Raw genomic sequence first — 17,120 nt, 5'->3', positions numbered from 1 at the left:
CGAACAGCCAGAGGTCTTGGTCCATATCGGTACCAACGACATAGGTAGAAAGAGGGATGAGGTCCTGCAGGCAGATTTTAACGAGTTCGGAAAGAGATTAATAAGCAGGACCTCAAAGGTAGTAATCTCCAGATTGCTCCCAGTGCCAAGCGTCAGCGAGTATAGAAATAGGAGGATAGAACAGATGAATGCGTGGCTGGAGAGATGGTGCAGGAGGGAGGGCTTTAGATTCCTGGGGCATTGGGACCGGTTCTGGGGGAGGTGGGACCTGTACAGGCCGGACGGGTTGCACCTCAACAGAGTGAGACCAATGTCCTCGAGGGAAGGTTCACTAGTGCTGTGGGGGAGGGTTTAAACTAATTTGGCAGGGGGATGGGCACCAGGATTGGAAAGAAGGAAATAAGGTGCACAAAGGATTGGAAGAGTAAGATAGCATTAGAGTAAGAAATAGTACAGTATTAGGTGGGATCAGACGAAGAGAGTGTACAAGAAGCTCTAAGACTGGTTTACAGCATGTGTGTAAACACACGGAGTGTGGTGAACAAGGTCGGTGAGCTGCAGGCACAAATAGTCACATGGGAATATGATGTCATGGTGATAACGGAGACCTGGCTCAAGAAAGGGCAGGATTGGGTACTAAATATTCCTGGATACAAGGTGTTCAGGAAAGATAAGGAAGGAAAGAAAGGAGGAGGAATGGTGGCAGTATTGATTAAGGAGAATATTGCAGTGCTGGAGAGAGAGGATGTCCTGGAGGGGTCAAGGACAGAATCTATTTGGTTAGAGTTAAGAAACAATAGAGGTGCCATTACACTACTGGGTGTATTCTATAGGCACCAACTAGTGGGAAGGAGATAGAGGAGCAAATTTGCAGGGAAATTAGAGAGGTGCAAAAGCTATAGAGTAGTGATAATGGGGGACTTCAACTATCCTAATATAGACTGGGATAGTAATAGTGTAAAGGGCAAAGAGGGGGAGGAATTTCTGAAGTGTGTTCAGGAGAACTTTCTTCATCTGTATGTTTCCGGCCCAATGAGGAAGGAGGCATTGCTGGATCTGGTTCTGGGGAATGAGGTGGGCCAAGTGGAGCAAGTGTCAGTGGGGGAACATTTAGGGAACAGTGATCATAATATCAAAAGGTTTAGATTAGCTGTGGAAATGTACAAGGAGCAATCGAGAGTAAAAATACTGAATTGGAGGAGGGCCAATTTCAATGGGATGAGAGCGGATCTGGCCCGGGTAAATTGGAATCAAAGATTGGCAGGCAAAACTGTAATCGAACAGTGGGTGGCCTTTAAAGAGGAGATGGTTCAGGTACAGTCTGGGTACATTCCCACGAGGGGGAAAGGTAGGGCAACTAAAGCCAGAGCTCCCTGGGTAATGAAAGAGAGAGAGTAAGATGAAGCAGAAAAAGGGGACGTATGACAGATGTCAGGTTGATAATATAAGTGAGAACCAGGCTGAATATAGAAAGTTCAGAGGGGAAGTGAAAAAGGAAATAAGAGGGGAAAAGAGAGAGTGAGAGAATGGACTAGCGGCCAACATAAAAGGGAATCCAAAAGTATTCTATCGGCATATAAATAGTAAACGGGTTGTAAGAGGTGGGGGCCAAAAAGGAGATATCTGCATGGAGGCAGACGGCATGGCTGAGGTACTAAATGAGTACTTTGCATCTGTCTTTACCAAGAAAGATGATGCTGCCAAAGTCACAGTAAAAGAGGAGGTAGTTGCGATCAAGTGCCAGGCAATGACCATCTCCAACAAGAGAGAGTCTAACCACCTCCCCTCGACATTCAACGGCATTACCATCGCCGAATCCCCCACCATCAACATCCTGGGGGTCACCATTGACCAGAAACTTAACTGGACCAGCCATACAAATACTGTGGCTACAAGAGCAGGTCAGAGGCTGGGTATTCTGTGGCGAGTGACTCACCACCTGACTCCCCAAAGCCTTTCCACCATCTACAAGGCACAAGTCAGGAGTGTGATGGAATACTCTCCACTTGCCTGGATGAGTGCAGCTCCAACAACACTCAAGAAGCTGAACACCATCCAGGATAAAGCAGCCCGCTTGATTGGCATCCCATCTACCACCCGAAACATTCACTCCCTTCACCACCGGCGCACTGTGGCTACAATGTGTACCATCCACAGGATGCACTGCAGCAACTCGCCAAGGCTTCATCGACAGCACCTCCCAAACCGCGACCTCTACCAACTAGAAGGTCAAGGGCAGCAGGCACATGGGAACAACACCACCTGCACGTTCCCCTCCAAGTCACACACCATCCCAACTTGGAAATATATCGCCGTTCCTTCACTGTCGCTGGGTCAAAATCCTGGAACTCCCTTCCTAACGGCACTGTGGGAGAACCTTCACCACACGGACTGCAGCGGTTCAAGAAGGCGGCTCACCACCACCTTTGCAAGGGCAATTAGGGATGGGCAATAAATGCCGGCCTCGCCAGCGACGCCCACATCCCATGAACGAATAAAAAAAGGATACTGGATGGACTGAAAATTGATAAAGAGGAGGTACTAGAAAGGCTGGCTGTACTTAAAGTAGATAAGTCACCTGGTCCAGATGGGATGCATACTAGGTTGCTGAGGGAAGTAAGGGTGGAAATTGCGGAGGTACTGGCCATAATCTTCCAAACATCCGTAGATACGGGGGTGGTGCCAGAGGACTGGAGAATTGCAAATGTTACACCCTTGTTCAAAAAAAGTGTCAGGATAAACCCAGCAACTACAGGCCAGACAGTTTAACCTCAGTGGTGGGGAAACTTTTAGAAATGATAATCCAGGACAGAATTAACAGTCAATTGGACAAGGGTGGATTGGTCAAGGAAAGCAAGCACGGATTTGTTAAAGGCAAATCGTGTTTAACTAACTTAAGGGCAATACGGTTGATGGTGTATATGAACTTCCAAAAGGCGTTTGATAAAGTGCCACATAGTAGGCTTGTCATCAAAGTTGAAGCCCATGGAATAAAAGGGGCAGTAACAACATGGATAGAGAATTGGCTAAGTGACAGGAAACAGAGAGTCGTGGTGAACGGTTGTTTTTCGGACTGGAGGGAGGTGTACAGTGGTGTTCCCCAGGGGTCAGTGCTGGGACCACTGCTTTTGTTGATATATATTAATGACTTGGACTTGGGTGTACAGGGCACAATTTCAAAATCTGCAGATGACACAAAATTTGGAAGAGTAGTGAACAGTGAGGAGGATAGTGATAGACTTCAAGAGGATATAGACAGGCTGGTGGAATGGACGGACACGTGGCAGATGAAATTTAACATGGAAAATTGCGAAGTGATACATTTTGGTAGGAAAAACGAGGAGAGGCAATATAAACTAAAGGGCACAATTCTAAAGGGGTACAGGAACAGAGATATCTGGGGGTATATGTGCACAAATCATTGAAGGTGGCAGGGCAGGTTGAGAAAGCGGTTAAAAAAAGCATACAGGATCCTGGGCTTTATAAATAGAGGCAGAGAGTACAAAGTATGGAAGTTATAACGAACCTTTATAAAACACTGGTTCGGCCACAACTGGAGTATTGTGTCCAATTCTGGGCACCGCACTTTAGGAAAGATGTGAAGGCCTTAGAGAGGGTGCAGAAGAGATTTACTGGAATGATTCCAGGGATGAGGGACTTCAGTTCCGTGGATAGACTGGAGAAGCTGGGGTTGTTCTCCTTCGAACAGAGACGGTTGAGAGGAGATTTGATCGAGGTATTCAAAATCATGAAGGGTCTAGACAGAGTGGATAGAGAGAAACTGTTCCCATCTACTTTCCCTCCCATCTTGCAGATGATACAAAGATGGGAGGGAAAGTAGAGAGTGAGGAGGACATAAAAAACCTGCAAGGGGATATAGACAGGCTGGGTGAGTGGGCGGAGATTTGGCAGATGCAATATAATATTGGAAAATGTGAGGTTATGCACTTTGGCAGGAAAAATCAGAGAGCAAGTTATTTTCTTAATGGCGAGAGACTGGAAAGTACTGCAGTACAAAGGGATCTGGGGGTCCTAGTGCAAGAAAATCAAAAAGTTGGTATGCAGGTGCAGCAGGTGATCAAGAAAGCCAACGGAATGTTGGCTTTTATTGCTAGGGGGATAGAATATAAAAACAAGGAGGTATTGCTGCAGTTATATAAGGTATTGGTGAGACCGCACCTGGAATACTGCATACAGTTTTGGTCTCCATACTTAAGAAAAGACATACTTGCTCTCGAGGCAGTACAAAGAAGGTTCACTCGGTTAATCCCGGGGATGAGGGGGCGGACATATGAGGAGAGGTTGAGTAGATTGGGACTCTACTCATTGGAGTTCAGAAGAATGAGAGGCGATCTTATTGAAACATATAAGATTGTGAAGGGTCTTGATCGGGTGGATGCAGTAAGGATGTTCCCAAAGATGGGTGAAACTAGAACTAGGGGGCATAATCTTAGAATAAGGGGCTGCTCTTTCAAAACTGAGATGAGGAGAAACTTCTTCACTCAGAGGGTGGTCAGTCTGTGGAATTTGCTGCCCCAGGAAGCTGTGGAAGCTACATCATTAAATAAATTTAAAACAGAAATAGACAGTTTCCTAGAAGTAAAGGGAATTAGGGGTTATGGGGAGCGGGCAGGAAATTGGACATGAAGCTGAGTTCGGATCGGTCAATGCCCTGTGGGTGGCGGAGAGGGCCCAGGGGCTATGTGGCCGGGTCCTGCTCCGACTTCTTGTGTTCTTTAGATTTGTGGTTGGGATCAGATCAGCCATGATCTTATTGAATGGCGGAGCAGGCTCGAGGGGCCGATTGGCCTACTCCTGCTCCAATTTCTTATGTTCTTATGTTCTTATAATGCTAAATTTCTTAATGCTAAAGGGGATCAATGGATATGGGGAAAAAGCAGGAACAGGGTACTGAGTTAGATGACCAGCCATGATCATTTTGAATGGTGGAGCAGGCCCAAAAGGCCGAATGGCCTAATCTTGCTCCTATTTTCTATGTCTATGTTTCTATGAGAACCAGAGGCGACATGAGGAAAAACTTTTTTATGCAGCAAGTAGTTACGATCTGGAATGCACTGCCTGACAGGGTGGTGGAGGCAGATTCAATCGCGGCTTTCAAAAGGGAATTGGATAAATACTTGAAGGGAAAATATTTGCAGGGCTCTGGGGAAAGAGCGGGGGAATGGGACTAACTGGATTGCTCTTGGAGAGAACTGGCATGGGCTCGACGGGCCGAATGGCCTCCTTCTGTGCTGTAACCAGTCTATGAAAGGAGGGAGAGAAAATAGGGAACTAACGGCCAGTTAGCCTCACATTGGTAGGGAAAATGCCAGAATCTATTATTAAGGACATAGTAACAGGGCACTTAGAAAATCATAATATGATTAGGCAGAGTCAACATGGTTTTATGAAAGGGAAATAGTGTTTGACAAATTTATTAGAGTTTATTGAGGATGTAACTAGCAGAGTAAATAAAGGGGAACCAGTGGATGTAGAATATTTGGGTTTTCAAAAGGCATTCGATAAGGTGCCACATAAAAGGTTGTTACACAAGATTAGGGCTCATGGGATTGGGGATAATATATTAGCATGGATAGAGGATTGGTTAACGGACAGGAAACAGAGAGTAGGGATAAACGGGTCATTCTCAGTTTGGCAGGCTGTAACTAGTGGGGTGTCACAAGGATCAGTGCTTGGGCCTCAGCTATTTACAATCTATATTAATGACTTAGATGAAGGGACCGAGTGTAATGTATCCAAGTCTGGTATCCAAGATGATACAAAGCTAGGTGGGAAAGTAAGTTGTGAGGAGGACACAGTCTGCAAAGGGATATGGACAGATTAAGTGAATGGGCAAGAAGGTGGCAGATGGAGTATAATGTGGGGAAATGTGAGGTTATTCACTTTGGTGGGAAGAATAGAAAAACAGAATTTTTTGATAAGGTGAGAAACTATTAAATGTTGGTGTTCAGAGGGATTTGGGTGTCCTCGTACACGAATCACAGGAAGTTAACATGCAGGTACAGCAAGCAATTAGGAAGGCAAATGGTATGTTGGCCTTTATTGCAAGGGGGTTGGAGTATAAGAGTAAGGAAGTCTTTTACTGCGTTTATTTAGGGCTTTGGTAAGACCATACCTGGAGTCCTGTGTACAGTTTGGGTCTCCTTATCTAAGGAAGGATATACTTGCCTTCGAGGGGGTGCAACGAAGGTTCACTAGATTAATTCCTGGGATGAGAGGGTTGTCCTATGAGAAGAGATTGAGTGGAATGGGCCTATACTCTCTGGAGTTTAGAAGAATGAGAGGTGATCTCATTGAAACGTATAAGATTCTGAGAGGGTTTGACAGGGTAGATGCTGAGAGGCTGTTTCCCCGGAGAAGTCTGGAAATAGGGGGCATAGTCTCAGGATAAGGGGTCGGCCATTTAAGACTGAGATGAGGAGGAATTTCTTCACTCAGAGGTTTGTGAATCTTTGGAATTCTCTACCCCAGACGGCTGTGGATGCTCAGTCGTTGAATATATTCAGGGCTGAGATCGATAGATTTTTGGACACTAACGGTATCAAGGGATATGGGGATCGGGCGGGAAAGTGGAGTTGAGGTCGAAGATCAGCCATGATCTGATTGTAAACAATTTTACAACACCAAGTTATAGTCCAACAATTTTATTTTAAAATCCACAAGCTTTCGGAGGGATATGACTTGGTGTTGTAAAATTGTTTACAATTGTCAACCCCAGTCCATCACCGGCATCTCCACATCATGATCTGATTGAATGGTGGAGCAGGCTCGAGGGGCCGAATGGCTTACTCCTGCTCCTATTTCCTGCGTTCTTAAGCTATTCCTTATCAGAGGGTGTCTGTGTGGAGGTCCCAAGGGATTGGCCAGGTCAGAAATCTGTCCATCTGCAGCAGATTCCTGTAGTCTGTGTTACTGTACACCCAAGTCCAATCCCATCCTTTCCAGCAGGAAGCACTGGGTGGTGATCAGGACCAGGAACCCTGGTTTGCCCAGATTGTCCCGGGGGGGGCTCAGCTCCCCCTCTTTGCCCAGAGGCATTGAACCCAATTGGCCCACAGTTACTCCCGTGTCTGAGATCAGTGAACCTAGCGTACATCGGCTGTGGTCTATACGCTAAGTGTCTCAGAACTGTAGTATATCCTGCAAGAGTGAGGAACAGAGAGAACACCGAACTGTAGAAACCTAATGCACTACGTACGCCTGAGCTGGCCTTGCACTCAAGCTCTTCCGGCAAAAGTCTGGATTCGTACCTCTTACAAGTACTGTATTTTCTATTTTTAATGCCAACTTATTCAGTCGCCTAGATTTCTGTGGCTTTTAATTTAATTTTAGTGCCTTTCATGTGGAACTTGGTCAAACGCTCTCCTGGAGCACAAATAACCAATGTCACTGGAGCAGTGTTTAGAAGGCGCAGGATCCTTCCCGTTTAATCCATGCTGGTGCTTTATCACATGGTGCAGTTCTGATTTACAATTGGGCAGGTTTTGTGTTTTGGTAATTGGATTAAAAAGATTTATTGGATCAAAATTTTGATGGGGCAAACTTCAATTGTAGTTTTAAGTGAAGGTTTCAGAGGTGCAGGAGACACTGTAGTTCAAGCTTTGCATCAGTTCAAGTCAGTGGGCATGTCACATTACCTTTAGCATCATCAGAGCCTGAAGCTAGGAGCTTGGGATCCATTAGATTGAAGTCCACACTCCAACATCGCTTTTCATGCTCCTGTAATGAAAATACACAACAGCTGAGTAAAACTAAACTCGTTCAACAATTTCAGGGTGTGGCAATACTTTTCACAGAGATCTCTTGGGTCAAATGGTGAACAGGAAGGAAAAGTGATTAAAACCATCCTGCAAGTCACAAGCCTCATGTACAAAAAGACTCATTTCACTGAACGGTATCTTTGTTACAGAATCTGCTACAGTTTAACTGTAGGGTGAGAACTGAATCACGTGCAATTCTCTGCTGTTGGGATGAGATGAAGCATTCGGGCCCTCCCAGTGCTGTCCAAGACTCACTTTTATTAACGTTCTTTGCAAGGTATTAAAGCTAAGGGACTCCTTCCCTCCTCCTGCAGTCATCAAGCCTTTAATACCCAAGCTTGGCGTCACTTAACATCGATTGTGAGATTCATCTCACCCCTTGCTCTACTCTTTCCTGCGATTATAGATTTCTCACATAAAAAGACAAAAGGACCTTCACTGTAGTTCAATATAAGGAAGGGGCTCATCATTCAATGACATTTATTTACTCTTACTTCAAGTCTGCAACCCTTTCTGTTGAAATGATTCCTGTTTAAATTCATCTAACAATGTCTCGTGGTCTAAAGGTCACTCCCAGTGGGCAGGCAGGAGGAGACTAGTCTGACCACGGGGTGTGTGCACCCGTCAGGTAATCTAACGTACCCTTCCTAGTGAGGTCTACCCCTGTATCAGAGATCATACTGCTCGAAGCATGTCGACGTGTCAAAATACTCAGCAGCTCCACTTCTCTTTAAATGGGAGAAAGTGCACTGGGTAATTCTCATCAATACAAAGTTGAAGTGACAGTACCTGGTAGACTTTTGATCTCTGCCCAGTGAATCCATCCCACAGAATGACTGTCCCTTCATAGTCACTGCTCGCTAACAGGTTCTTGTGGTAACTGCTCCAGCTGATACAGCTGCAATCAAATCAGCAAAACACATGGTCATTAACAGCCTTAGTCAAACAACTTCTTCACAACATACTTCAATCATGCAGACTAACTATCTGCCACAACTCAGGAACATAGGATCAGGAAGAGGCCAGTCACCCCTCGAACCTGTTCTGCCATTCAATTAGATCATGGCTGATCTGTATCTGAACTCCATTTTCCCACCATTGATCAGTATTGCTCGACACCAAACAAAATTCGATCAATCTCAGTCTTGAAAGCTTCACTTGACCTTCAGTCTCAACAGCTATTTTCGGGGGAGAGAGTTCCAGATTCCCACTCCCCTTTGTGTGAAGAAGTGCTTCCTGACATCACCCCTGAACGCCCTGGCTCTAATTTTAAGATGATTCCCCCTTGTTCTGGACTCCCCCCACCAGAGGAAATAGTTTCTCTCTCTCTACCCTATCAAATCCTTTAATCATCTTAAACACCTCGATTAGATCACCCCTTAATCTTCTATACTCGAGGGAATACAAGCCGAGTCGATGCAAACTGTCCTCAGAATTTAACCCTTTCATCCCCGGTATCATTCTGGTGAATCTGCACTGCACCCCCTCCAAGACCAATATATCTTTCCCGAGGTGCGGTGCCCAGAACTGAACCCAGGATCTCCAGATGGGGTCTGACCAGAGCTCTGAACAGCTGGAACATAACTTCCTGCCCTTTGTATTCCAGCCCTCGAGATCAAGGCCAACATTCCATTAACTTTTTAATTTTTTGTATCTGTCCACCAGTTATTCCACTCCCTTTCCTGATTACTCAACGACTCCTCAGTCCCTTGGACATTGAGTAAGAACCATAGAATAATACAGCACAGGAGGCCATTCAGCTCTTCGGCCCTGTGCCGGCTCTTTGAAAGAGTTTTCCAATTAGTCCCATTTCCTTGCTCGTTCCCCACAGCCCTGCAAATGTTTCCTTTTTAAGAAATATACCCAATTCCGGCGAGCGCCGGCCCGGGGACACGGGGCGAGCGCCGGTATCGACAGCACGGGTTAGATACAGCTTTACTCTGTACCTAACCCGTGCTGTACCTGCCCTGGGAGTGTTTGATGGGACAGTGTAGAGGGAGCTTTACTCTGTATCTAACCCGTGCTGTACCTGCCCTGGGAGTGTTTGATGGGACAGTGTAGAGGGAGCTTTACTCTGTATCTAACCCGTGCTGTACCTGCCCTGGGAGTGTTTGATGGGACAGTGTAGAGGGAGCTTTACTCTGTATCTAACCCGTGCTGTACCTGCCCTGGGAGTGTTTGATGGGACAGTGTAGAGGGAGCTTTACTCTGTATCTAACCCGTGCTGTACCTGCCCTGGGAGTGTTTGATGGGACAGTGTAGAGGGAGCTTTACTCTGTATCTAACCCGTGCTGTACCTGCCCTGGGAGTGTTTGATGGGACAGTGTAGAGGGAGCTTTACTCTGTATCTAACCCGTGCTGTACCTGCTCTGGGAGTGTTTGATGGGACAGTGTCGAGGGAGCTTTACTCTGTATCTAACCCTGTACCTGCCCTGGGAGTGTTTTATGGGACAGTGTCGAGGGAGCTTTACTCTGTATCTAACCCGTGCTGTACCTGCCCTGGGAATGTTTGACGGGACAGTGTAGAGGGAGCTTTACTCTGTATCTAACCCTGTACCTGCCCTGGGAGTGTTTGATGGGACAGTGTAGAGGGAGCTTTACTCTGTATCTAACCCGTGCTGTACCTGCCCTGGGAATGTTTTATGGGACAGTGTGGAGGGAGCTTTACTCTGTATCTAACCCGTGCTGTACCTGCCCTGGGAATGTTTGACGGGACAGTGTAGAGGGAGCTTCGACTGTTCTATACCTGACCCAGATGTGAATTATGATTGCTGAAGCAGTGAAAGTGCTGACCTGATTTTGGAGTTACAGGTCATTTCGTTGACTGGATAATGAATATCGACGGCATCCTGGATCACAGTCCCGTACTCAAACACCTTGATCCGTTTCGTCACACCAGCAATGGCAAAGAAATCACAATCTCGGTCAAATTCAATGCTGCAAGGAAAAAGGCAACAGGTTCATAAAGATTATGGGTGAAGTGAAAGGATCAGGAGGGATCTGTGAGCTGGGGGGGGGGGGGGGGGGGGGGAGTCGGATGGGATCCGTGAGCTGGGGGGGTGGGGAGTGGGGGGAGTCGGATGGGATCCGTGAGCTGGGGGGGTGGGGAGTGGGGGGAGTCGGATGGGATCCGTGAGCTGGGGGGGTGGGGAGTGGGGGGAGTCGGATGGGATCCGTGAGCTGGGGGGGGTGGGGAGTGGGGGGAGTCGGATGGGATCCGTGAGCTGGGGGGGTGGGGAGTGGGGGGAGTCGGATGGGATCCGTGAGCTGGGGGGGGTGGGGAGTGGGGGGAGTCGGATGGGATCCGTGAGCTGGGGGGGTGGGGAGTGGGGGGAGTCGGATGGGATCCGTGAGCTGGGGGGGTGGGGAGTGGGGGGAGTCGGATGGGATCCGTGAGCTGGGGGGGTGGGGAGTGGGGGGAGTCGGATGGGATCCGTGAGCTGGGGGGGGGGGGGGGGGGGGGGAGATCAGGGGGTCAGACGGGATGTACCGTCCTAATGTCAATATTCCCAGTGACCACAGGCACCATGAGGGTTCTCAGGCCCTTCCCTCTCCATACAGTACACTCCACACCCAACCCAGAGATACTTTGTCACAGATCCCACGGGCCTCAGACTCTTCACCCCACCCCCACCCCCACGGGCCTCAGAATCTGCCCCCCCCCCCCCCCGCCCCAAAGGGCCTCTGAATCTCCCCCCACCACGGGCCTCAGAATCTCCCCCCCCGCCCCCACGGGCCTCAGAATCTCCCCCCCGCCCCCACGGGCCTCAGAATCCCCGCCCCCCCGGGCCTCAGAATCTCCCCCCCCTGCCCCCACGGGCCTCAGAATCTCCCCCCTGCCCCCACGGGCCTCAGAATCTCCCCCACCCTGCCCCAGAATCTCCCCCGCCCGCCCCCACGGGCCTCAGAATCCCCCCCCCACCCCCCGGGCCTCAGAATCTCCCCCACCCTGCCCCAGAATCTCCCCCGCCCGCCCCCACGGGCCTCAGAATCCCCCCCCCCCCACCCCGGGCCTCAGAATCTCCCCCACGGGCCTCAGAATCTCCCCCACCCTGCCCCAGAATCTCCCCCGCCCGCCCCCACGGGCCTCAGAATCTCCCGCCACCCTCGCCCCCACAGGTGCAACCTCAGTTTCATTGTAGGCACAGCACAGGAAGTGGCCATTCAGCCCATCGTGCCTGTGCCGGTTCTTTGAAAGAGGTATCCAATTAGTCCCACTACCCTGCTCTTTCCTCATAGTCCTGTGTATTTTTCTCCTTTCAACTATTTATCCAATTCCCTTTTGAATCTGCCTTTTTTTATATTCGTTCATGGGATGTGGGCATCGCTGGCGAGGCTGGCATTTATTGCCCATCCCTAATTGCCCTTGAGAAGGTGGTGGTGAGCCGCCTTCTTGAACCGCTGCAGTCCGTGTGGTGAAGGTTCTCCCACAGTGCTGTTAGGAAGGGAGTTCCAGGATTTTGACCCAGCGACGATGAAGGAACGGCGATATATTTCCAAGTCGGGATGGTGTGTGACTTGGAGGGGAACGTGCAGGTGGTGTTGTTCCCATGTGCCTGCTGCCCTTGTCCTTCCAGGTGGTAGAGGTCGCGGGTTTGGGAGGTGCTGTCAAAGAAGCCTTGGCGAGTTGCTGAAGTGCATCCTGTGGATGGGACACACTGCAGCCACTGTGCGCCGGTGGTGAAGGGAGTGAATGTTTAGGGTGGTGGATGGGGTGCCAATCAAGTGGGCTGCTTTGTCCTGGACGGTGTCGAGCTTCGAGTGTTGTTGGAGCTGCACTCATCCAGGCAAGTGGAGAGTATTCCATCACACTCCTGGCTTGAGCCTTGTAGATGGTGGAAAGGCTTTGGAGAGTCAGGAGGTGAGTCACTCGCTGCAGAATACCCAGCCTCTGACCTGCTCTCGTAGCCACAGTATTTATCTGGCTGGTCCAGTTAAGTTTCTGGTCAATGGTGACCCCCCAGGATGTTGATGGTGGGGGATTCGGCGATGGTAATGCCGTTGAATGTCAAGGGGAGGTGGTTAGACTCTCTCTTGTTGGAGATGGTGATTGCCTGGCGCGAATGTTACACTGTGTCAGGCAGTTCATTCCAGATTGTAACTACTCGCTGCGGAAAAAAAAGTTTTTCCTCACGTCGCCTTTGGTGCTTTTGCCAATCACCTTAAGTCTGTGTCCTCTGGTTACCGACCCTTCCGCCAATGGGAACAGTTTCTCTTTATTAACTTCATCTAAACCCTTCATGATTTTGAACACATTTAACAAATCTCCTCTCAACATTCCCTGCTCCGAGAACAACCCCAGCTTCTCCAGTCTCTCCAAGTAACTAAAGTCCCTCATCCCTGGAATCATTCTAGTAAATCTCCTCTGCTCCCTCTCTAAGGCCTTCACATCTTTCCTAAAGTGCGGTGCCCAGAATTGAACACAATATTCCCGCTGAGGCCGAACCAGTGTTTATAAAGGTTTAGCATAACTTCCTTGCTTTTGTACTCTGTGCCTCTATTAATAAATCCCAGGATCTCATTTGCTTTCTTAACACATTCTCAACTTGTCCTGTCACCTTCAATGATTTGTGTACATTCACCCCCGTCTCTCTGTTCCTGCACCCCCTTTAAAATTGTACCATTTAGTTTATATTGCCTCTCCTCATTCTTCCTACCAAAATGTATCACTTCACACTTCTCTGCATTAAATTTCATCTGCCGTGTGTCCGCCCATTTCACCAGTCTGTTTGCTACATTTCCGAGTTTCATGTCATCTGCAAACTTTGAAATTATACCCTCTATACCCAAGTCCAGGTCATTAATATATATCAAAAAGAGCAGTGGTCCTAATACTGACCCCTGGGGGACACCACTGTAAACTTCCCTCCAGTCTGAAAAACAACCGTTCACCACTACTCTCTGCTTTCTGTCCCTTAGCCTATTTTGTATCTACGCTGCCACTGTCCCTTTAATCCCATGGGCTTTAATTCTGCTAACAAGTGTATTACGTGGCACTTTACCAAATCATAGAAAATTTACGGCACAGACGGAAGCCATTCGGCCAGTCATGTCCGCGCCGGCTGAGAAACGAGCCACCCAGCCTAATCCCACTTTCCCGCACTTGCTCCGTAGCCCTGCAGGTTACGGCTCTTCAGGTGCACATCCAGGTACTTTTTAAATGAGTTGAGGGTTTCTGCCTCTCCCACCCTCTCAGGCAGTGAGTTCCAGACTCCCACCACCCTCTGGGTGAAATTTCTTTCCTCAGCTCCCCTCTAATCCTCTACTGATTACTTTAAATCTATGCCCCCTGGTCACTGACCCCTCTGCTCAGGGAAATAGGTCCTCCCTATCTACTCTAAGCCCTTTATAATTTTGTACACCTCAATTAAATTTCCCCTCAGCCTCCTATGTTCCAAAGAGAACAACCCCAGCCTATCCAATCTTTCCTCATAGCTAAAATTCTCCAGTCCTTGCAACATCCTCGTAAATCTCCTCTGTACCCTCTCTAGTGTAATCACATCTTTCCTGTAATGTGGTGACCAAAACTGTGCGCAGTACTCAAGCTGTGGTCTAACCAGTGTTTTATACAGTTCCAGCATAACATCCCTGCTTTTATATTCTATGCCTCGGCTAATAAAGGAAAGTATTCCATATGCCTCCTTAACCACCTTATCCACCTGTCCTGCTACCTTCAGGGATCTGTGGACATGCACTCCAAGGTCCCTCACTTCCTCTACACCTCTCAGTATCCTCCCATTTATTGTGTATTCCCTTGCCTTGTTTGCCCTTCCCAAATGCATTACCTCACACTTCTCTGGATTGAATTCCATTTGCCACTTTTCTGCCCACCTGACCAGTCCATTGATATCTTCCTGCAGTCTACAGCTTTCCTCCTCACTATCAACCACACGGCCAATTTTTGTATCATCTGCAAACTTCTTAATCATGCCCTCTACATTTAAGTCCAAATCATTAATAAATATCACAAAAAGCAAGGGACCTAGTACTGAGCCCTGCGGAAACCCATTGGAAACAGCCTTCCAGTCACACAAACACCCGTCGACCATTACCCTTTGCTTCCTGCCATTGAGCCAATTTTGGATCCAACTAGCCACTCTCCCTTGGATCCCATGGGCTTGTACTTTTTTGACCAGTTTGTTATGTGGGACCTTGACAAAAGCCTTGTTAAAATCCATGTAGACGACATCAAATGCACCATCCTCATTGACCCTCCTTGTTACCACCTCAAAAAAGTCAATCAAGTTAGCCAGACACGACCTCCCCTTAACAAATCCGTGCTGACTGTCCTTGATTACTCCGTGCCTTTCTAAGTGATGGTTTATCCTGTCCCACAGAATTGATTCCAATAATTTGCCCATCACCGAGGTTAGACTGACTGGCCTGTAATTACTCGGTCGATCCCTCGCTCCCTTTTTAAATAATGGTAGAATGTTAGCAGTTCTCCAATCCTCCAGCACTACTCCTGTATCCAGTGAGGATTGGAAAATGATGGTCAGAGCCTCCGCTATTTCCTCCCTTGCTTCTTTTAACAGCCTGGGATACATTTCATCCAGGCCTGGTGATGATAAACCCCTTAATACTTCCTCTCTCACTGTGTTTATCCCATCCAATATTTCACACTCCTCCTCCTCAACTACAATCGCTGCATCGTCCCCCTCTTTTGTGAAGACCGATGTAAAGTATTCATTAAGAACCATTCCCACATCTTCCACCTCCACACACAGGTGACCTTTTTGGTCTCTAATAGGCCCTACTCTTTCATTAGTTATCCTCTTGCTCTTTATATATTTATAAAGCATCTTTGGGTTTTTCCTTGATTTTATCGCCAGTATTTTTTATGCCCTCTTTGCTTTTCTAATTTCCTTTTTAATTTCAACCCTGCACTTTCTATACTCCTCTGAGCTTTCTGCAGTATTGAGCTCTCGGTGCCTGACATAAGTTTCCCTATTTTGCCTTATCTTACCCTGTCTGCTCCTTGTCATCCAGGGGGCTGTAGATTTGGCAGTCCCTCCCTTTTCCTTTGTGGGAACATGTTTACTCTGAACCCCTTGAATCTCCCCTTTGAATGCCTCCCACTGTATTTTGAAAGTTGATATCCACATCAACTGCACTACCCTCATCAACCCTCTCCAATAGTTCAAAGAACTCAATCAAGTTAGTCAAAGATGATTTTCCTTTAACAAATCCCTGCTGACTCATGTATTGCCCATACTTTTCCATGTGGCAATTAATTTTGTCCCGGATTATTGTCTCTAAACATCTCCCCACCACCGACATTAGACTGACTGGCCTGCAATTGCTGGGCTTATCCTTCTCCCCTTTTTTGAACAGGATACAACCCAGATACAATCTCCCCCCACAGATCTCACCTGGATACAATACTTGAACCGTTGTACAAGTCATTGGCGTAGGAGAGGGTTGCGAGAGGCCTCACGGAGCTATACCTTGTAAACTTTGAAAGGCACTCCTGAAATTCTTCCAGCTGATTTACTGATCTTGTTTCATCTGCAGTGAGTAATGGAACGAGTCAGTCCAATATCAGAGGCTCATGTGGTGTGACACAGTTTTACTCCCAGTGAATGCCTGGAGCGCTGCACAGGCTGCAAGCTGGTCCCCACTGAACCCAGGTTGCAGGCTGGTCCCCACTGCCTGGGAGAACCGCTCTGCCACAAACAAGCTGCTAATCTCAGCACACCTGAAATAGCCGCTCCAAAAAGATCCAGGCAACCGATCAATAGGAGTAACTCCACGTATGTAGCAGAATGCCTGCAGGTTAAGTGACTGTAAGGAGATGAGAGATCAGAACCCTACTTTACCAATGCAGCTCTTCATTCAAGTGACATTTTTCAGTAAGTTCACTTGTAGTAGCCTGAAAACGAAGGCCACTTGCACTGCCAGCCAGCTCACATCTTAAAGCAAAGTGAGTAAAGCAGAGTGCAGCATTCCAACAAAATCCTAGGGATATGATACACACCGGAGTGAAACTTATATTGTCATTGGATGAAGGAATTTTTACCTGACAAACGGGATAACCTGGTGGAGAAATAACACTGCTCGAGATCCTCAAAGTGAGCTGTTAACCGCTTGCGTCGGGACGCCAGTGTGTTGTTGTACCACGTTTGTCTCTTTCCCTGCATATACAACGAAGCATTTGTCAAACACCATTCAATGGGACCCAATACAAGAGTGATAGGGAACAGGCTCTTCTGATCATCCAGCCAGTGAGTCCTGTTTAATCCATCAGCAACCCTCCCTACATATTCAATCTGAGTGGTGAACCACAACAGGAAATAAACTAAAAAAGAAAGAATTCTCTTCTCTTGAGGTGTCAGCCGT

The 17,120-nt window shown here is 47.8% G+C and overlaps 1 protein-coding gene across 1 annotated transcript in view; it reads right to left on the bottom strand.

Moving 5' to 3' along the window:
- Positions 1–17,120, bottom strand: part of cop1 (COP1 E3 ubiquitin ligase) — an 85,693-nt gene that overhangs the window by 45,388 nt on the left and 23,185 nt on the right. The window contains exons 4-8 of the mRNA XM_067989626.1: positions 16,801–16,915; positions 16,154–16,289; positions 10,575–10,718; positions 8,571–8,679; positions 7,659–7,740 (exon numbers count right to left, since the gene is read on the bottom strand). Of these exons, the coding sequence (XP_067845727.1) occupies positions 7,659–7,740; positions 8,571–8,679; positions 10,575–10,718; positions 16,154–16,289; positions 16,801–16,915 (586 nt within the window). The remainder of the gene's footprint in view (positions 1–7,658; positions 7,741–8,570; positions 8,680–10,574; positions 10,719–16,153; positions 16,290–16,800; positions 16,916–17,120) is intronic.

Source organism: Heptranchias perlo, chromosome 9, assembly GCF_035084215.1.
Source record: "Heptranchias perlo isolate sHepPer1 chromosome 9, sHepPer1.hap1, whole genome shotgun sequence".
NCBI lineage: Eukaryota > Metazoa > Chordata > Chondrichthyes > Hexanchiformes > Hexanchidae > Heptranchias > Heptranchias perlo.
The sequence above is the reverse complement of the archived record's forward strand: the minus strand, read 5'-3'. Positions and strand labels throughout refer to the sequence as shown.